Genomic DNA, 22,206 nt, shown 5'->3' on the forward strand with positions numbered 1-22,206 from the left:
TTCGACATGCGGTCGAGCGTTTCGGGAGGTGGAGAGGATGAAGCAAGAGAGAAGTGTCTTGGGAACGGACATGAGCAACACCACCTAGATGTGTTGGAAGGAGCCGGCAGCTGCTGCGGATAAGGGAGAGAGTGGCGTCAACGCGCAGCTCCGATTTGACCTACTTGATGTCGTTCCAACAACTGCGATGGGGGGAACGTGGTGCGGCATGTTGGCACGGAGCCACAGATGGACAGAGTTACGCAGGATATTAAAAAAAGCTGCGTCGCATCTAAAATGTCCTTGCACCAAGACACCGTCGCTGGTCGACGCTGCTGCACTGCCCGGCTCGACGACTTCATGTCATTACCGTTCCCGCAACAGCAACTTGGCCGTCGGCGCGAGGAACCCACACTCACGCCGACTCGTCTTCAGGTTGCGACCAGCACTCACGAAGGGGTCGAACTGCAGGCAGTTGCACAGGTCCCAGATATGTCCATCACCCGATGTCGCGACCGCATTCCTGGCCAACTGCGAAGACGATGCGCAAACGACAGCCAGCCGCCAGTTACGTCACTCCTGCTGCGTACACTCCAAACACACGAAAGAACAATGCAGAAGGGTAGGGGGATGGAAGCTCACGTGGTATGACGGTCATTATTGTTAGAAAATACATCGGTGGTGGCCGAGACGCCCAGCTCAAATAAAACACAAAAGCAGTTTTTTCACATGTTGCCTTAGAATACGACAACGATGTGCATGCGCGACTGCACTGGCGCAATCGTACGAGCGCGAGCGTTGTGTCTAACGTTGACCAGGAGTGATTGCAATGCATGAACGACGCTTCTGCACTTATTCACGTTCCCTGTATTAATAAATTAAAACTTCCACAGCCACAAGCAGCTGTACAGACGTAACAGTTGGCGACGAGGAAGACTGGACTCATTGGCACTACAACGACGTCAAGGAAATGACATGACGACGCCTGACTTAGGCCGGCCACCTAAATTCAGCGACAGCTCCGGCTCCCACAGATCTTGGTATGGGAGGCCATAGTTGTTCTTCGAGGCAAACGACATTACAGACGCACTGAATAAACGGTCTCATCTGCCAACGCTGTGCGGGGAACAGATGTTATGACATTGTCTACCCACTCAATCGAACCAAGCAGCCCCACCAAGTGAGCTACAACAACACAGTCAAGATGCTAAGGCTCACTTTTATCCACGACCATCTGACGTCTTCTGTAGGGCAAAATTCCAGCGACATGTTCAAGGAGCGAAACTGAAGTTGCTAAAAGCACGGCCGGTTCCTTTCGCGCTGCAGTCAGCTGTAGAAGCTGAATTGGATCGACTGCAAAGTTAATATATAATCGTGCCAGCACAGCACTCGGATTGGGTAGCGCCTCTCGTACTGGTTCGGAATAAAAATGGCTCGTTGCGAATATGCAGCGACTACCGTAGCACAGTGAACCTGGTATCAAAGAAGGCAGACTACCCACTTCCCACAACCGATGCAGTGCTCAGCCACTTGAGGGGAGGCAATGTTTTCAGCACCCTGGATTTGGCACAAGCATACCAGCAACTTCACGTGATGATAGAGACAGTAAAGGAATTGAACCTGAACACGCTGAAAGGACTATACAAGGTCAACAGATTTCCTTTTGGAATTCCTGCAGCCCCAGCCATTTTTCAACGCTTTATGGAGACTATTGTGCCCGGCATCACAGGCATGTGCGCATACCTAGAAGACATGATCATCAGTGGGAAACATGCCATGAAACACACCGAAAGACACAAAGAGGTGCTGAAGAGGCTATGGAAGTAGAACCTTGGCCTCGGAAAAAACAAGCGCTGCTTTGAGGTGCGACAAGTTTCTTTACTGGGACACTGAATCGATGAGACAGGCGCCCACACTAACGAAGAGTAAGTTCGAGCCATAACCGACGCTCCAGCCCCAAACTGATATTTACTTCGCACAACACCACACCATCACAAATTTTCACCAACATGCATCAAATACTGCAATCAACTGTTCATATGTCCACAAGTTCCTTATCTCACACTACACGGATACACTCACAAGAACTGCACCCTGTACATAACACTCAATATTATTAAAATCTGTACAATATTCAATAACTGTCCGAGATCTTTTTTTTCTGCAAAAGCATTACTCCACTGCACACAACTAGCTTAAGTCGGTGCTTCTTCACATTCCGCGTCTTTTTGAGCTTTTCCTGCGCCTACTCGCTGCCCGTCGCCTCGAACGCTCGCTAGAGCTGATCTCACTGTTTCTGTTTATTCTACGCCTTTTCAAACCAACTTTCCCAGGTCGCCCCCTATTATCACCTTCTCTGCTTTGAGATCTCTGAAATCAATGTGTTTTGGTAACATTCTTTCTTAATGTTCTTGCACGTCTACCACTCACAACATTACCGACCTCTCTTGCGTCCTGGTGAGTGCCTCGACCTTTCAGTACATTTGGAGCTGTATGCGTCTCCTTTGCTCTTTCGCGTTCAACTATGTGCGAATGAGGCCCTCCTACTCCTTTCCCGTAATTTCTTTCGAATTGCTTCTTCCTTCAATATACAAGCTCAATAACGAAGCTCCATGCCTGATTTTTTTATTTTCTGGAGGCGTCTCACTTTCTTTCCCCGTGTCCACTTCCATGCCACTGGCATACAGCTCCCTAACCGGTGCTTTGTTTTCACTATCTGCCACGTCTGAGCTTATTTCTTTTGGTTCATCACTTTAATACCTCGTCTCCTTTTCATAACACGCCTTCTCATTGCCCTTTGGCGCAAGCGAATCCGAACTTTGTAGATCGGGCGCGCCAACTTCCTTCTGTAAGACCTCTGTAGGTTTTCTCTCATCCTCAATAATGCCCCTTTCGGCTTGTGCCAATCGCAGTTGGCGCTTGAGTTGCTGTTTTTCTCGTGCATAAGCGTGTAGCGTTACTACATGCTTTGCTTCGCGTCTAGCTTCTTGTTCGGAGCGTCTTGCCTCCTATTTTAGCTGTTCTCTCTTATCTTCAATGAACTTTAAGCCATCGTCCTTATTGAGATTTCGCTCGCGAACGACTCTCAGTATCGTCTCTCAATCCATTCCTGCAACTCCCGGCGATAACGTGACTGGGCCGCACAAGGGAAACTTCCTGGCTGGCTCACTGATTTAATGTCAGGATTTTAATCTCGAGGTGTTTGTGAAGGATACATTTGAGAGAGATACGAGGAAGAGACGTGGGTCTGGCAAGAAAAACACATTTTATTACGCCCAAAACGGACAAGAACAAGGCACGAAATGTGCGTTAAATAACAATCAATATATTTAAAACTCCAAAAATTATCTATAGCCTAATAACAACCGACAACTCAGTATTCCTCGACAACAATCTTCGTACATGGGCAAACACAAAGTGACTGTGACTCAGTCGCAATCTATCGCTGGCCCTAGCTGCTAGCTCTGTCCCAATACAGCTTGTCGCGTTGTGACTTGTTGCCCCCTTGCGGTGTCGACGACTCGTCAAGTCCTCATGTTCTTGAGGGGCTGCTCTACTTCTTTACGGTCGCCTTCGGTTGCTCTTCAGCACGAACCGCTCGCTCTCATCGCCGGTGTATCAGTCTTTGTCTCAATTTTCTGCCTTGCTCGGCCTCACTCGTCAAGGACTCATCCGCTGACGCGCCCGCTAGGCTTGCTGGTGTGGACTGCTCCCTTCCTGGTGCGATGTGGGGAAGCTGCGAGTCCACCGGCAACAGGGTGCTGGGCGGGGCGCGGCAAGTCCGGGCAGCCTCACTCGTAACCATCTCCGAGGTAGACGGCAACTTCCCGAGCTCTTCATGCCGACATCCTAAGAAACGGGCGGTCATGCTGCTTCCGTCGCGGTAGCGACGCTCGTTTCCCACATCTTTGCAGCTCAGCGTCCCAACACACTGTGACCGCTCGTCCTCTGGAATTTTGCTGCTCGGATCGCGTACCACGAGCTTTTCTCCGACTAATCTCTCGCGTGTGTGTGGCTGGTGCGCGTGTCCCCGGTGCTCCTTGTGCACCATCGCCGCGCTTCCACGTTCGGCACCCATCTCGTGCCTCTCCTTTACTCACCACAACAGTTCGCTAGATAACGCAGTCCAATTTGAAGTCTGTACTTCGATAATTTCCATGGGGATACATTATCAAAGCGTCTGATTTCTCTCTAGACAACACGATTTATGTCTTGGCCCATACTTCTAACGAAATAACTGCCCTGCCGAAGCGTCAAGTCTTTGCGAAAACCCGGTGACGGAAGCATGGACACTGTGATGCGTATCTGCCCATTCTTGTGTCAAACTTCCGCAGTATCTTTCAAAAACAAGATCACCTCTGTTAGTATGTAGAATCATGTTCGGCAGACATAGTTCTGGGCACTGAAACATGACATTTCTGATCACGACTTGTCCTTGTCTGGTGAATTTTTGTTGTTTAGAAAAGATATCATTGAATTGAGAGGGGGTGATGTACTGGTCACTGTAAAAGCTGGATGAGAAACTCACGTTATTTAGACCGATTCTTGCCTCGAAACCTTGTGGATTGCGATCTGTCTGCCCACTCGGAATACCTGTGTCACAGGGGTACGCTCTCGCCCACCTAATTGATTTAACGAATTTTTTGATTACCCAAATGAGTCTTTAAGCTTTGTTCAAAATATATACCCAATGTCACCCACATTTCTTGCTGGCGATTTCCGTTATCCGAACATTGGCTGCCAATTATGCGGACCCCTGAATGACGCAGGAAAACGTGAATGTCAACATTTTCTTGCCGCGCTCGCGTAGTTTGATTTGCACCAAGTGGTTTCTGTTCCCACTCGGTGCGATTCAATTTTCCTTACATTAACTACGGAACCGAATAATGTTTCGGTAAATGTTCTGGATGGTTTCAGCCACCATAATATCTTGCATTGTGGTGTGCTCTGATTTCGGTGCACGTTCAAGAACCCCAAGTGGTCGAAATTTCTGGAGCCCTCCTTTACGGCATCTCTCATAATTATATGGTGGTTTTGGGACGTCAAACTCCACATATCAATCTATCTTGCATTGTGAAGTCATATGCGCTGTACAAAAGCTTGCGAATAGAAAGAAATATTTGATTATATCTGAGCGAATGTAGACGGGCTCATCAGGGATATTTCTATCTTTTCCATCAACTGCTTACAATCATTTCATCAACGCGACCTTAATACAAACTGGACACTTCTTCGTGACGAAATGATCGCACTTAAAGAAAAGCATATTCCTAGAGTCGAGGTAACCACCAGTACGCAAAAAGCTTGGTTTACGAAGCATGTACACAGCACTATGAACAAAAAGAGACGTTTATATTCGAAAGCTCACTATCGGCATCTGAGAAAGATAAGATACGTTTTGCGTGAGCACGCGAACCTATGCAAGACCGAGATAACAAGAGCCAAAAATAAATTTTTAATCACATTTCAAACATGCTTCGAAGTGACACGAAAAAAGTTTGGAAAATTCTTAACCCTAATTACGCATCGAGTTTGACGGCTTTATTATCCAGGATGGCAGCATTCTTTCTCCGTCACGTGTCGCTGTAGAATTCAATGCATTTTTTTGTCTGTATTCACGAACTAGACTCCTGTCACAAGTAATCTTCAGGTCCCCCTTCTGCATTCTAGCATGCGCGGCATTACAATCATCCCGGATAGGATACAGACCTGCATGGATCGTCTTCCAACTATAACTCGGCTCCTGGTCCTGATGGAATCTGCTCTAAGCTTCTTGAAATGTCAAAACTTGCAATATGTAAGATTTTATTCACACTTTTTCAGCAGTCTGTTGACACGGGATGCGTCCCAGATGATTGGAAGCAAGCTCGCGTAATTCGCATATATAAATCTGGTGACCCGTCTAACCCATCCAATTACAGACCAACTTTCTTAACTAGCACGTGCTGCAAACTCCTAGAACATATCATTTCACGCGCTGTCATGAACTTTCTTACGCAACATAACTTATTTTTAATCAACTAACACGGTTTTCTTCACGGTCATTCTTGCGAAACGCAACTGCTTGAATAATTTAATGACTAGCATCACTCTGTTCACTGCATGCATCAAACCGACGCTATATTTGTTGATTTTGCAAAGGCCTATGACGAGGTCCCTCACTTGCGGCTTGTTCATAAACTTACAGGTCTCAACATAAATACAAAAATTTTGAAGTGGATTACAAACTTCTTAGCTAAGAGGTGCCAGTTCATCTTTATTAATGACCATTTGTCTCCGTTAATGCACGTCAAATCTGGCGTACCACAGGGTTCCGTGCTAAGGCCTATTTTGTTCTTAATTTATATCAACAATAACAGTAATGGTATGCATTCCACAGGGAGATTTTTGCAAATGTCTGCGTGATTTACCAACAGATTACTAATCGTCAGGATGCCTGTGTGCCGAGTTAGTTATCCCGCATAGTGGGTATGGTGTACAGTGGCAAAACTGTTCTACCATACAAGGTAAATCTCTTACTTTATAAATCACTTTTCTATTCACATCTTACCTATTGTTTCTTGGTATGGGGGACTACAACTTACACGAACTTGCAAAAACTGTACCTGATGCAAAAGAAGTATATTAGAATCATTTTTAACTTGCCGTATGATGCTCACACAAGCGAATTGTTTCAAGAGGCTGGAATACTACCCGTACATCGTCTCTACAATTTTAAGTTAGCATTGGCAATCAGGCGTGAATTGAAAGAAAGTCGAAATTTTTTGCATGACCTCTGAAAACTGCAGCCAAATAATACATTGTTTGAAACACGAAATAAAGAAACATGGAAAATAAAAACTTCGAGAACAAAGTACTCCACAGATAAGTTATCCCACGTATTGTTCCTACGTTACTTAATAAATATGTGAAAGCTGGCATAGATTTTTTACACTGTACACAGATTCAATTGCGCGATATACACGTGTTTAGTTTTTAAGATTTCTTTGCAGTTGCTGTATTGTCATGGTTGCTGTTTTTATTTTTGGAATTTAGACTTGATTTTATATATTTATTTATTTTTATTTATTTATCTATTTGGTGTTGTTGTTATTGTTGTTGACATCACATTGATGATTGTTTGCCACTGCTGTCGTGCTAAAAGGTAGCTGTGGGCCTTTGTCAAGCTGCCTCTTTTGAAGAGCAACTGTTACCTGCAGCTGCCCTCCATCAAACTACTAATGAAAAATAAACCTTATTATTATTATTATTACTATTATTATTATTATTATTATTATTATTCAATCTGACCTAGCAAGTCTTAGTAAATGGTGCAATGACTGGCAAGTGCAAATTAACGTTAATAAAACAAAGGCTATCAGGGTCGGAACGCTGGTAAACACGGTGTTATACCACTACACATTGAACAACATACCCATAGAAACTTTATGCAGAATAAAGTACCTTGGTATTCATTTATCATCAGGCTTCATGGAACGCTCATACAGACGCAAGTGTAAGTAAAGCCTCCATATCTCTCTGCTTCATTAGGCGAAATTTGCATTTGGCGAACTCCGAGACTAAACTTCTAGCTTATAAGACCCTACTACGCCCACAAATAGAATAAGCCTCCTTAATCTGGAATCCGCATCAGGCCTACCTCATACACAAGCTGAAGTCTGTCCAAAATAAGCCTGCTCGTTTCACCTCAAAAAAGTACCTACGCACATCAAGCGTAACTGGCATTAATCTTCACTCAACCTAGCTTCATTAGAAAAGCGCAGGATGCTGACACTGTTGTTCTTCTTTCATAAGCCACATTACAATCAATCATCCCACGATACTTTCAATATTAGGCCAGTTCGACATATATCTTCACGACTAGATCACCAGCACAAAATTGAACGCATTCACGCTCGCACAAATCTTTTCTATCATTGGCCACTTCTCATCGCCATTCTTGCATGGAACGTTCTGCCTACAGACATAACTCACATTGTCGACCATGGATCATTTCTTAATCACGTATAGTCATTCCTCTAACACTAAGCAAATCTTTATCAAGACTTGTGTTTCCCCTCTGATGAAAATATTATTTATTGTTGAATGTTTGAATTGTGGTTGTTTTTCCTGTTATGATTGTTTTTTTAGCCATTGTTCAACCTTCATATGTTTCTGTTTTTACTTACTCTATTCATGTTTTGGTATTATATTGCTTATTCTTTTGTAAAGTATTTGCCCCAACCAATATCACCCCCCCCCCCCCCTATGTAATGCCTTCTGGGCCTTTGGGTATCTGAATAAAAAATATTGTATAAAACCGTGTGCATCAGAAGCTTCGTACGCGCCAGATAAACGTTCATTCCCTCCGGGCATGATTCTGGTGCACTATGGGTGCACCCAGCGGAGTGCTCAAATCACGCAGTACCTGGTTCAATAAACGTAAATGTATATTGATTGATTGATTGATATGTGGGCTTTGGCGTCCCAAAACCACCATATGATTATAAAAGACGCCGTAGTGGAGGGTTCCGGAAATGTCGACCACCTGTGATTTTAACCCGTGACCTGCGGGTCAGTAGCCAAGTACCTTAGCCACTAGATTACTGCGGCGGGGCAAACGTAGATCGATCGGCTCACTTCTTTGCTACCGACACAAGCTAGAGAAATAAACAGAGAGCGAAGCTAGGGACAACATAGGAAACATTATTTGTAGCTTCCAACTGCAATATAGAGATTATTGCATAAATGGTGATGACTGCATGTACGGTTTAATGCCCCAAAATTCACCATATGATTATTAGAGACGCCGTAGCGGAGAGCTCTGGTAATTTTGACCACCTAAGTAAATGGCTATGAAAATGCGAATAAATATTCAGCTTGGCGCTGGTGTACCCATCAAACTTACAGCGTTACCCTAACGAGGTTCGCTCCTTATCTGTGGCAGTTTGGATTTTTTATACACATTACTTATTTTGTTTTTGTCATGAATGCTACGTTGACAGCTACATCGCCCCAAGCTTTACTTATCCGAATACTGTCATAAATACTGTACATGTCGATACGTGCATCGCAACACACACCCTTTTTGTCAGCTCACTCGTGATGGTGCGACGTAGCATTGACTCGAAGCAGTTGACCAGAATGCGGAACTTGGCCGAAGTGTCCCGGAGGTGCCAATTGCGGAGACGGCCGTCCACGTCTATGACGCCACCTGAAAGAACACGCTGTTTTTCACTTTGTAACGCACGCGCAAGCTGCGATAACCCGTCCGCCATTTTACTGCATGCACAATACACAAGCCCTCACCGCTGAACATGATACTTCGCAGCATCTCGTGGGCCACCAGGTAGCCAAATGCGCCGAAGTTGATAGAACTGCAGCAGTGAAGAAATAGTTTAGGCAGATGCGAAGAACTGGTTCGTTTTGCATCAACGTAAGAGCTCAAATCGCGTAGAGCAGCTACTGTGTGACGTCATGATTAGACACGTGATATATCTTTTTAGCAACAAGGCATGCAAGATAAGAATGCACCACAAAGGCACATTGAACTATAGAACCAAACTGAGACTACGATTGCCAGGTTTGGCTACATTGCACCAATATGACTACTGTTTAGTTCGGGACTCAGAACTAAATTACACATATCTGCGGTGACACCACCGCCACTGGCATTCAATCATGTGACATCAAAGCATGGCAGCCGAGGCATGCTCGCAGAAAACAAGGTTGAAATGGGAGCTGTCATTGCACCACGGCACAGGCCTTTGTATGGGGCTGAGGCTAAGAGAAAACTATTGCGCGGAGCATGAGTTTGCTGAGCAGTTACGTTGCTGAACGAGACTTTAAAGCACTACGAGATTCCTATATGACAATAAAAATGCTCCGCACATCCCACCAACAGCGAACTCTCCAGTCGACATATGCTGTATACACACGCTTCCTATGCAGGGAATCCACTCGACGTCTTGTGCGGTCTCTTGTGGGCACTGATACTAATAAATATTGTTATGTTGTTTTGCAATCGAAACGAGGTTGCCTTAGATAAAAACATGCGTATATTGTGCTCACTTGCGTGCATCAGCTAAGTACGCAAGTAATCCGGAAATCACAATCAGCCCTTCCTGCGTCAGTGAGAGAACACACTGCAGCAGTGACATCGCATGGAACTGGCTCGGGTGGTGTAGCCGTGCTTCGTCGTGTGTAATTGCGCGAGTGCTACCGTATTTCGCAGGTTAGGCTGCTTTATTCGCTGCCTTGTTACCTGTTACGCGCCGAGGTGTGTTCAACAGGCGACAAGAGGCGAACTGGGCTGCGCCACTCGAGGCTGCAGTGCTTGGCGTGTCGATCATGTAGACGCACTGAATGTGTGGAAATATGCGGCTTGATGTAAGTTCAGAACATTCCAAGCCACTGTGATGTGAACGTTTTGTCTTAGCGAAAAAATGAATGTAAGGTAAACGCTCATCAATCAGTGAAATGTGTGACCGTTGGCAATATAGGATTTAACGACTTTGATTTTCAGCTCTCACTTAGTGAGACTATACTTCGGCATTTGCACCGGCAAGTTTACACCATTGACTTGCTCGCATGCAGCACACAGTAGGCACGGATGGGCTCAGGCTATGCTAAACGGGAAAGGGTTGGTAAAAGAAGTGACGCGGCACATGTTGCGACACGTGTTGGGTTTTACACACACACTACACACACACATACGGGTATATATATATATATATATATATATATATATATATATATATATATATCTATATTGTGACGGGGTGAGAGTAGGCAGAGAGGGTAGAAATATATTTACAGATTGTACACGGAGTACACAGTGTCCTTGAACCAAGATGGCGGAGTGGCAACAACACGAGCTTTTTTTCAATCGTCATCTTCGTTGCCTTTATGGTGCATTCGTTGATGTTAATTATGACTTGTATAATATAGCCGCCACCGGTGAAAGCGCCGTCTCAGCGCTTAATTAAGCGTGCGATCCTGCGCATAGAAGTACGGCTTAAGGCGGGAGCCGTGTAGAATATCAGTGGACAGCAGAGACGATGAGGATAGAGTGCCCAAGGGCGCGATCTCATTAGCGACCTCGATCAGTTGGCGCATTACTTTGTAAGGCCCGTTGTAGCGAGCGAGGAACTTCGAGGACAGGCCAACATGACGGGAGGGAGTCCAGAGCAAGACCAACAATCCTGGGGAGTAAGAGACAGCTTTGTGACGGCTGTCATAGCGATCCTTTTGAGATAGCTGCGACGCAGAAAGACCATCCCGAACTCCAGCCCGAGTATTTGCATCGCGAGCGCATTCGGTAGGAGTGTCAGTAGGAGTGTCGCCCCTAAAAAGAGTAACCTAATGGCAGCGCATCACTGGAGTTGTTGGCACGACAGGAATGACATATTACACGCCGTCAGATATCTTGTCAGCGTGCTGTACCCATCAAGCTAATGACAAGACATTTGCAACAACTCAGGTGTTCTTGGTGGAAGGCATGATCGAAAAGCGGGAAAACTTCGTAAATCCAAAACGCCATCCACCAGCTACTAAGGATTCGTACAAGCCAAAGTTGACCGACTCAAATGTTACAAAGTCCTCAACACCATGCGTACAAGGACCCGACGGAAGCAAAATGAAGAAAAAATTGGAAGATCCCACGTATAGTGGGAGTTGATGATATGCGAAGCATGAATGAGAAATGTTGATATGTCACTTCAAAATCAGCACAGCGTTACGAGGTGGATGTAAATGATGCCGTACATGACTTCCGTGTCATGATTATCATGTTTGGATGTGTCGTTTACCTTCGTCATCCATTCACGTCATGTGATACCAAATTTACTATATGTGAAGCTTGCGAAACGGCCGTGAGCATGCTATGAGCGTGATATGTTGCATGTTTTTACGTGACACACGTGTCAGGATTGTCATGTTTGCACCAGTCATATATTTCGTCATCTATTGACGTCACGTAACACCAAATTTGGTATATGCGGAACTAGCAAAACTGCCGCAAGCACTTCATGAAGGGCCCAAAGTACTCCAATGTAGTGTTGACGTGCTCGCACACTAGGCAGAGCAACGTTACGTTAGCAAAACGCGAGCACTCTATAGTACGACGCCAGACGCGACCGTCGTCTCATGTTGTTACACGACACGCATGTCGTGATTATCATGTTCGGATGTGTCATTTACCTATGTCGCCCGCTCGCGTCACGTAATACCGTGTTTGGTACGTGAAGCTAGCGTAACGGCCACGAACGCATCATGAGTGTGGCATGTAGTCATGTTGTTACATGGCACGCATCTCATGTTTATCATGTTTGCACCAGTATCATAGATTCATCATCTATTCACGTCCCGGAGTACCACGTTTGGTATAACTGAAGCTAGCGTAATGGCCGCCGGCGCAACATGAGCGTAGCATGTAGTCATGTTGTTACATGACACGCAACTCATGATTATCATGTTTGCACCAGTCACATTACCTCGTCGTCTATTCACGTACCGTAATACCAAATTCTGTATATGGGACGCCAGCGAAACGGCCGCGAGCGCATCATGAGCGTGATATGTAGTGATGTTACATGACACGCATGTCATTATTTTCATGTTAGAATCTGCCGCTTGTGTTTGCCATGAAATCATGGCCTATCACACCAGTTTTGCAAAATGCCATGTGAACGAAACCACCCCAAGAGCTGCTGGATCCTGAAATGTAAATCATGACATTCATGACATACGTGTCAGTCTTCATGTTGTGACTAGTCAAATATGTTCTTCATACTGTCATGCTAGGCGATACCAAGTTTGGTATCGATACCGTTATCGAAACGGCAGGAGGACTAGAAGTCGTAGGCAGCTAGATAGATATATACGCTCAAAGTCAGCGAAGTTCGCAAAAAAATGCTTTCCATTTAAAAAAATTGACCCCGCATCGGCACGTTAATCTGCAAATGTCATTGAAAGATAATATTCTGGCGAGTGAAGAGAGTGAACGAGACATTTATTTGATATTCTGCGCAAGAAAATCGGTGAATGGTATTCTGGAGGCGCTGCGTTAGACTGCCTCGAGCGTGCAGCGTAGGCGAACGAACGCATCAAGTCACGTCACACGTGAGACATGAGCGCCATCTGGCAGTTATCTTAGAAAACAAAACGCGTGGCTTTGAGACGGGTGTGCGCGCCCGTCTCAGAGGTGATAAGGTGTAGAACGCAAGGCGACGGGTAGGTGCCACCACCGTCTCGTCTTAGAAAAGCATTGGAAACTTTCGCTTTTCCGTGCAAGCGTTGCATGGTCGGTGGAGCGTGATAAGCGCTAAGGTCCTTAAAATTACTTATGTATACCTCTCCTAGTAAGAGACGCACATGCAGAATATTTATGTGTTGTTATGGTGCCCCAGACATGCGCAATAATTGCTTTTTAATTGACAATTGCACAAACATGAACACTCAACCTTGAGCAACATTAGTGGGCGCTGCGGATGGGGTCGGCCGTTTCAAGTACCCGATGCCTGGACTGGACAAACGGACAAATGTACATACAGACAGACAGGCCAAATTTTTTGCGTCGAAGGTCCCCAAGAAAGACTATCGTCTTTAAAAAACGGTGCTGAGCGTTCGACGCAGTCGGGTGACCGGACCCGAGTTTCGACGCTCTAGAACGCGGTCCACGAGTTGAAGCAACGGGCTTCCCGAGGCCGTTGACGTGCTCCACCTCCGACGCTTACCCTCGGCTCCGGGTTTCTCCTGAACTCCTACAAGGCGTTGCCAACCTCCTTGATGCCATTCTGCATCGCTCGTCATCTCGACACGTAACTAAGCGTCGAAGCTACCCAGCGCCAGTGTCAGTGTACTTTCTTCCCTTCGTCTGTATTTTCGTGGCCACATCCAAGAAGCGTATACCTACCCAAACACGCTAGCAGAACATAGCACATCTTTGTATTACATAGCAAATAGGTGAGGGATAGGGTGAGCATAACCTTGTATAGTGCAGTGTAGCGAGGGAGAGAAATGCAGGTGAGGAGCAGGGTACAGCATAACAAGGAATGGTAAATGAGAGTGAGGGTAAGTGGGCCCGGCACCACACTTTCTTCAGCCTTCGAACCATTTATGCTAAGCAACCTTTTCACGCCGAGAATAAGACCTTCAGCCATGTTCGTGTTGCTATACATAATACGGGCAACAACAACGCTCATGGCCGAAACAAAATGCAACAAGGAAACGAAAAAATGCAATGGTGAATGTCAATGTGCCCTTGAAAACAAATAAAATTTTAATGTCAGTGACAAGCCCATGAATAGAAGGCATCATTCGTTGGACTACCACGCACACAGGCAAATACGTATCTCAATGACACAGCTTTTATGGCCTATTTGGGTGGACTCGCACTGCTGCACATACACGCGCCGGCGTCGTGGGTTATGCTCCTATGCCCTAAATCAGTTGAAAAGTGTTACTCACGGGCTGAGATCAGGGGCCAGAATACCAGGCGTCGAGAGTCCAGTCACTATGGCAGGCACAACTGCGGATCGAACAATCGTGATTAGGACATGACACGCGATAAATCTAGCGCTGCCAGACACAAACTATATATATATATATATATATATATATATATATATATATATATATATATATATATATATATATATAAGGAAAGAAGTGAATACCTAAGGGCTCGTTTTTCGTGTTTTTACACAATAATAATGAGATCTAATAGACAATAATGCCAAGGAAAGTATAGGGTGAAGATATTAGACCAGATTGTAATGTGATTATGAAAAAAAGTGGGTGAAAAGATAAGTTTGCCGTGGGCAGGAGCTGTCGTGGTAGCTTAGTGGTAGAGCATCGAACGCGTCAATCGAAAGTCGCAGGCTCGGATCGTGCCCACGGCAAAGTTATCTTTACACCCACTTTTCTTCATAATTACATTACAATTAGGTCTAATATCTTTCCCTATACTTTCCTTAGCATTATTGTCGGTTAAATCTGATTAATAAATAAATATATATATATATATATATATATATATATATATATATATATATACACATTGTGATGACGAAGACCGAAACTGGCATTCTGGCACAGACGCGCATGCTAGGTAATCGAGGAAGAAGAGGCAGAATAAGAACAGCTGGCCCATGATCGGGTATTGTCTCTGTTCCCTTCATTACAATGGCGCAGTTCGACAAGTAAATAATCTGCGGGAAGCCACCGGTACGTGTCTTCGTGGTTTGTCGGCATCGCGGGCTTCTCCATCCAGGAACGCCGTTCACGCTTCCTTGGCAATGGGGTCCCACCCACCGCTTCACTTACCCTTCAGACCACCAGTGGACGGCGTCCAGGCCTCCCCTGGTTTTGTAGGGCATGACCTCATTGACACCCTGCCACCATTTCACGGCAGGGATCCGCACCGGCTCCTGTTCTTTGAGAATGCCACTCACGCTTCCCATGGCCTACATTCCCGTTGCCGCACTCTTTCAACATACGAGCTGCCATGGAACGCCGTCCAGGCTTCTCTCCTCGTCAACCTCACCGGCGTGAGTGCTGCAACCGCTACATATTCGAAGACCGCGATCACCGACTCTTCGGGGTTCATACACGACAGCACCGCGAAACTGAGGTATTCAAGTAAGTGAACTCGTACTGAGTGTACGAGTGCTGGAATACTTTTCAAGCTGACAAAAACTATTTTCCCGAGACCCATCAAAAATAGCCATTTTTTGCAGTAACGAAAGAGTTCAGCGTCTCGGTAGAGCAACAACATGGCACAATCATGAAGACTCGTTAGCACCAATATTGGCTCGCACAAAAGCATTTAAATACAGTTTCTTTCCTAGTACGGTCGCGGATTGGAATTCGTTGCCAAATAGTGTATTCAGCTCCGATGACTTTGTTAGCAGTATCCAATGCTTAACAGTGTAGCACTCTTTGTTATTACCGCTTCTACTTGTACCTACCACATGAATGATGGCCCTATCTTTCAATGATTGTCATGCTAGCTTTATTCGTACGTTTTGTTTCTTGAGTTCATTGATTGCATTGTTTCTGTATTTTACTTTGCATTGTACGCGAATAGCCCATGCTCCTTGAGCCAAAATGTTGGCTTGCAGTAGTTCAAATCAGTACTGTCAAAAACTAGTACTGTCAGTAACTAAAGTGGGTGGAGAAGAAACTGTCGTCTGGAGCGGCCCACAGACTTTCATTGAGCTGTTCGCTTCTTGGGCACAAGTTCGCCCCAATCACTTTTTTATTAAAGTGTACCTTTAACTGCGCGTTAGCAACTGGTGGGGGAGCCAGGATATAATTCCAAATTTTTGCGAAGCTACGTAACGCAGCCCAGAGCCACAGCGACTTGAATACAGCGAGCTCACTCTAGTTCACCAGCGCTGCAGCCGTCGTTTGCGTGGTGAGGCCCCCGAATTTTAACCTTTGTCGGATTCTCGCAGGGTTTCAACGGCTGTGACTGAAAACGCCAGCGACATGACAACTCTTGTTACGCCAGCTATAACATTGCTGGGAATTCTCCACTAACATTGGAGCCTTTTCACGGAGATGCCTAAGAAAACGCGGAGGAGGCTAAACGGATTGGAGGCAGGTCGCAGACTGGGGCTCGCTTACTTCGCCATGAAGAATAGCGCTCGAACGTAGTTTGAAAACCACGAATGTTAAGACATCTCGCAAATAACGACAGAACGTAGTACCTGGTGGCTCGGCGTGAGGTGGCATAAAACGAAGACAGGTTTTGTTACGCGTTTGTTGTCACCGCATGCAGCGGGCGAGTAGAAAGAGCAAGTCTCATTTTGAAACTATGCTAGTAATTCGAGGACGATAAGGATATGCCCTAAAAGCAAAAAAACTGATAACAACAGAACGAATTGCTGATAGTTATCGCGTTAAAACACTGGCAAGCAATTTTATGCACGATATGACGAGCACACTTACCGATTGAATTCCGATATACATCGTACGATATGGATGTGCGCAATTGTGGAACCGGTATCCTGCAGGCAAAATAAAAAGCCGTTCTTGCTGTATGCACAGATGCGCGCAACACGAACTCACCGGTCCATGTGGTTGTACTTTCCCAAACGCATCCACATCTGTTCTGCCCTGGCTGAGAGAAGTACGACCACATTGGTGCCAAAGCTCGAGTCTGGGTGCAGCTCCTGCAGCGCGAGAATGAAACAACCATGTTGGACAGGGTGGATCGCAAGGCTCAGTGCTAGGCTTCATCTCAGTTGGGCTTGACTAGGCCGCATGTGACTCGGCTCGGTGCGACTCAGACAACTTACCCTGTTGGACCTCTGAGCCCTACTGCGGCGGCGCAGCTCTCATAGAGCAAAGAACACGTCTTGCCAGATGTAGGGCTTTAACTGAACTCAGGAAGAAAGAAAAAGACAAGGGTGATCCAGCGCTGCCACGAGGCCAAGCGTCAGCTCGTGAGGAGGCTCAATAATGATAATGGCTGTTGTTCTGCTACGAGGGATGAATAAAGGGAAATCACAACATACCCCATAACCAGCTTTCAGGGAGGGAGGGAGGGAGGGATGGATGGATGGGGGGAGGGGGGAGGGAGGGAGGGACGGACGGACGGACGGACGGATGGATGGATGGATGGAGGGAGGAACGGGCAGGCGGGCGGAAGGACGGACGGACGAACGGATGGATGGACGGATGAATGGATGGATGGATGGATGGATGGATGGATGGATGGATGGATGGATGGATGGATGGATGGATGGATGGATGGATGGATTGATGGATGGATGCATGGATGGATGGATGGATGGATGGATGGATGGATGGATCCAGCTGTGCCCTTTAGACAGGCGGTGGCTCAGGCCACCTAGCCATAGAGTTAAGTACTATCACTGTGTGTTTAAGGATTGAATTTCATTCGCGCCTCGATTGTAGCCACCAATCAGTTAGCCTCCTCCTAGTTATTTCTACCCGTTTAAAGTCTATTTTGCTTTCACTGTCCTTGAACTCCAATGCTTTGAAAAATTCGGTGCCATCATCTTTGACTATAAGGTGGAGCCATTTACAGAACAATGTTTAGCTGTTTCCTTCTCCTCTCCACACGCACTACATACTGGGTCTGTGCCTTCGTATTTTGCACGGTACGTCTTGGTCCGAAATACTCCCGTTCTAGCCTCGAAGAGCAAAGAACTACCCCGAGAATTATCGTAGATCTTTTTCCTTGCAATTTCCTGCTTAAAAGTTCGGTAGGTCTCCAGTGATGGTTTTGTAAGCATTCCCATCTTCCACATGTCCCCCTCTGTTTCCTTCACCTTCTGTTCAACCAATGTTTCCCTTTGGCTTGATATTTTGCTGTTGTCTAATTTTTGCTTGAAAATTTTCGTGTTCGTTTCCTCCATTTAGTATGGACGTTCTTCATGTACAAGAAACTGGAAACTTCCTAGCCCAACGCTCCTCTCCCATTTTTCTCAATCGCTCCTCAAATTCTATCTTGCTGCTAGCTTCCCTGGACTCAAACAATCAGGGACACTGACCCAGAGCCACAGCAACTTGAATACAGCGAGCTGGCGGCCACGGCTAGAAGCTCGCGCGTTTTCAATGGGACAAGGTCATAGAGGCAAAAATTGAGGAAAAGTTCTGAAAGGGACACGTTCTGGGAGCTCTACTGCACTTCACAAATGCAGCATTGTTAAAGTCGGGGCTTCGAATTCTGTTTCCACAACAAATCAAATTTACACAATGGGGCTCTATGGAAACCACCGAAATCCCAGCTTGTTTTTCGGGACAAAACAAGGCCTTATGAAAAAACTATGCGGAAATCTGCCCATGTTTCGGAGATCTAAGTAGTACGAAGAGCCTGCAATTTTGTTTGAGCCTGCAATCATGTTTATTCGAGGCGAAAAGTGCTTTCCAAAATGCAGTTTTCTACAACGCAGTCGTGTCACTGATACGAGTCTTGGACCATTGTATCTTGTTAAGACAAATTTTATCGCCTAGCACCAAGCTGGTGTTATGGCCGAGTGCAATAAAGAAAAAAAAAGGTGTAATGGCCAAGTTGTTCGAGTGACCAAGCACGTAGTTCGCGGGCGTTCAATTTGTCGCGGCGTGGGTTCAAATCCCAAGAAAAATATTTTACCTCTGTTCTTTCATTTTTTTTTTACAGAATTCCTGTCAGTGGTTACTGTGTTCGGCTGCCGATCCGATGGAAACGAGTTTGATCGTAACCGCGGCTCTAGCATTTCGAGGCCGGCGAGAATCATAGAGTACTTATATGTATGTTCGTGCTTGCGTTTGCATGTGTGCATGTATATATGTGACGCTACGATGAATGGCAGAAGTGGCCCAGCTCATACTCCATGTTTTTTCTATTCTGACCTTCTTCCTTCTCTGCCTCTACTACTAACTCCTAACCATTGCTACCTTCTTACGTTACAGGGGACTCCCCCCGAAAGAAGTCGCGTCAGACGAACATAAATGAAAACTGAACATGCACGGCTTAGAACTGAACACTGTCAAAAAGAGAAGATCATTCCAAGTCCGAGGAAGTTTCCGTTAACACACTATAGCTTCACAGGAGAGGACAGCAATCCGGGGTATCAAGTACAGCTCTGGAGCGCGAGGCTGGCTGTTGCGCTCTGGACAAGATAAGCATGCTTTGAGCGTGAAGTCAGATGGAAACACAGCCGGTATTCTTGCGATGAATGAACGTGGTGTGCTGGCCTTGAAGCATTGGCTAGATGATTTGCGCAGGTGTCGTGCTATTTGTCTTGATTGGAACCCATGCGGCGCCACCCGTTTGCGTGCTTGTTGACCGAGGCTGGTGCGGTGATTGCTGCGTCCTTGCGGAATACAGGGTATGGTTTGGCGCCTTTCTCGACGTTGTATGTCGTGTTGCCTGAGTCTTGATCTCGACTGGAGAAAGCTTACTCGACGTCCCTTGGGAAAATATCCTGGATTCGATGCTTTCTTTGTTTCGAGCAAGAAATCTTGAATATGTCGTTGGTTTGGTTGACACGTTTGTAAACGGCTTTCCATAAACCACGTGTGTTCTTCCGAAGATGATTCCATTCGTCGTCGTCCTTGTTCGTATAGCCTTTGGAATCTCTGTTGTTCTTGGACTTGCTGGCATTGATGATGTTCCTGCGAAAAGACCTGAGGTTGCAGTCCTTTTTCACCATGACACTGACTTTCTGGGCAATTGAATGTGGTGTCGAGTGGGCAGGTAGTAGTCTCTAGGCCATTGTGTTGCATTTCGGGTAATGAAAGTAATGCTTCAGAGTTGATAGATATATCATCAGGGGCTTCTTCTTCGCTGTTCGCGGCGAGTGGTTCTTGCGCCTGGATCTGGATGGTAGGTTCAAAGCTTGGCTGAGTATTCTCTGAGCTCCGCAGCTCTATCCCGATCATTGTGAGCGGGCTAGATGTGAAGTGGGCGTTGTGAGCGACGAAAGAGCCAAGTGACGGAAAACCACGAGGTAGCCCAATTGTGCTAGATGAAAAATAAGCTGATCCAATGTGTGGAGACTGATTTTCACTCTTTGAGTCGTCATGGCGTTGTTCGGCATTTTCCTCATGTGTCAGCTGGTCTACCATGAACAATGCGTCCTTATGACACGAATAGTGACCGTTAGGAGCCTTTGAAGAGCTGTGTCGTAGAAAACCAGGTGGCGGACCATGTATGCGAGACGAAGCATGAAAGGCATCAGTAGGGTGAGCGACGTCTCGTGTCGTATGTTGAAGCGATGACTTCGGAAATGCTGACTTTCGCGCAGAAGGGATGCGCGCTTGACGGTTAGGTTTTTCCCAATATACGCATGGCCTTCTGTAAGTAAACTCATGTGCCACTTCGTCTTGAAGCAGTTGTCGATTCGCGCTGGGCTTTCGAATGATTGAGGACTGCTTAAGGAATTGACGATAGTGTGCGGTTGTCTCTAGATGGTTGGCAATGAGTAGGTCTTGGTCATAGTCGTTAAAATGGGTAATCATCTCCTCTTTGATTTTTTGCCATGATTCGTAATTTTCAAAGATGTGGGTGAGGTAAAACCTAAATGCCTCACCGGAGATGTAGTCAGTGAAGTTGATGATCATCTCCCGTTCCAACCAGGATGCAGCGGCAGCGTGGAGCTCGAATAGGTTGAACCAGTCCTGTACGGGTCCGTCGTCTGCTGATCCGGTGTACTTGGGGATGTCGACGTCAGTCAATGGTTCTGTCATGGTGCCGGTAACTGAATGCGCCTGAGATCACCTCTTCTGTGGTCGATATTCAGTTGAGGCGTACTGCAGGTGGCTTCGTGAATGATGTGAGGTTCACGAGTGGTGGCCAGTTCTTCATCCTGTCGACTCGTGCGATGCTACGATGAATGGCAGACGTGGCCCAGCTCATACTCCATGTTTTTCATTCTGATCTTCTTCCTTCTCTGCCTCTACTACTAACTCCTAACCATCGCTACCTTCTTACGTTACAAGTTGGGAGTTGGAAAGGGTTTGAACCCCCGCTTCCCCTGCCCCCCATTGGCGGGCGCAGCGGTACATTCTACGTTAGCAGAGCTGGAGAAAACTACAAGTCTGCACTCCAGTGTGTGCACACTGTGAGTCAGCGTTGAAGGCGTGCATATGGCATAACGTAAATAGCAAGGAATAAGAGTAATTTTCGTCAGTCATAGAGTTGGTTGCGATGGTAGCGAAAATGTCGCAAAGATTGAAATGGTGTTTAAATGGCTTATTTCTTTAAGGATGGTAGGTAACGTTGCTTCACGCGATAAGCCCACAAGGCAAGCAATGCAGTAATTTGTGCTTCGCTCCACTTCTACCTCTTCACGTAGACTACATCGCGAGCTAAAATTGTACAATATCCGGCAGTGCCTTTGAATATTATTAAAAGTGTTCGCTGAAACATTAGTATTCTTCTTATTGATGTACACATGTACTCCACTCGCCTCTAAACTGCCAAGCCATTCCATTACATTTGATATGATTGAATAAATCAATAAATGAATAAATGAATGCTAAGCACGTGTTACACTCACTAAAAAGCTAAGTCTAAAACCTGACTGGCCTCTTGACACGCGTTTTGTCGCAGTAACAACTGAGTTAATATATAAAAAAATATTTTCAACTGTGTACCTATCATGTAATCAAACTTGCACATTTTCGTTTCACAAGTGTGTGATTGTTTTCATCCCCATCATAAGCAACATGAACATGCTGATTGTAGGGTACATGCCACTGCCATAGATCCCTGCCTTACATTATTTT

At 45.8% G+C, this 22,206-nt stretch overlaps 1 protein-coding gene across 1 annotated transcript in view; it reads right to left on the reverse strand.

Annotated features, from left to right (window-relative positions):
• The window catches only part of LOC119184197 (neprilysin-1-like), a 312,286-nt gene that overhangs the window by 154,155 nt on the left and 135,925 nt on the right, over positions 1 to 22,206 (reverse strand). The window contains exons 13-17 of the mRNA XM_075885224.1: positions 17,035 to 17,138; positions 16,915 to 16,973; positions 14,428 to 14,488; positions 9,268 to 9,335; positions 9,042 to 9,172 (exon numbers count right to left, since the gene is read on the reverse strand). Coding sequence (XP_075741339.1) covers positions 9,042 to 9,172; positions 9,268 to 9,335; positions 14,428 to 14,488; positions 16,915 to 16,973; positions 17,035 to 17,138 — 423 coding nt within the window. The remainder of the gene's footprint in view (positions 1 to 9,041; positions 9,173 to 9,267; positions 9,336 to 14,427; positions 14,489 to 16,914; positions 16,974 to 17,034; positions 17,139 to 22,206) is intronic.

The sequence above is a fragment of the Rhipicephalus microplus genome, unplaced genomic scaffold (assembly GCF_043290135.1).
Source record: "Rhipicephalus microplus isolate Deutch F79 unplaced genomic scaffold, USDA_Rmic scaffold_90, whole genome shotgun sequence".
NCBI classification, from domain to species: domain Eukaryota; kingdom Metazoa; phylum Arthropoda; class Arachnida; order Ixodida; family Ixodidae; genus Rhipicephalus; species Rhipicephalus microplus.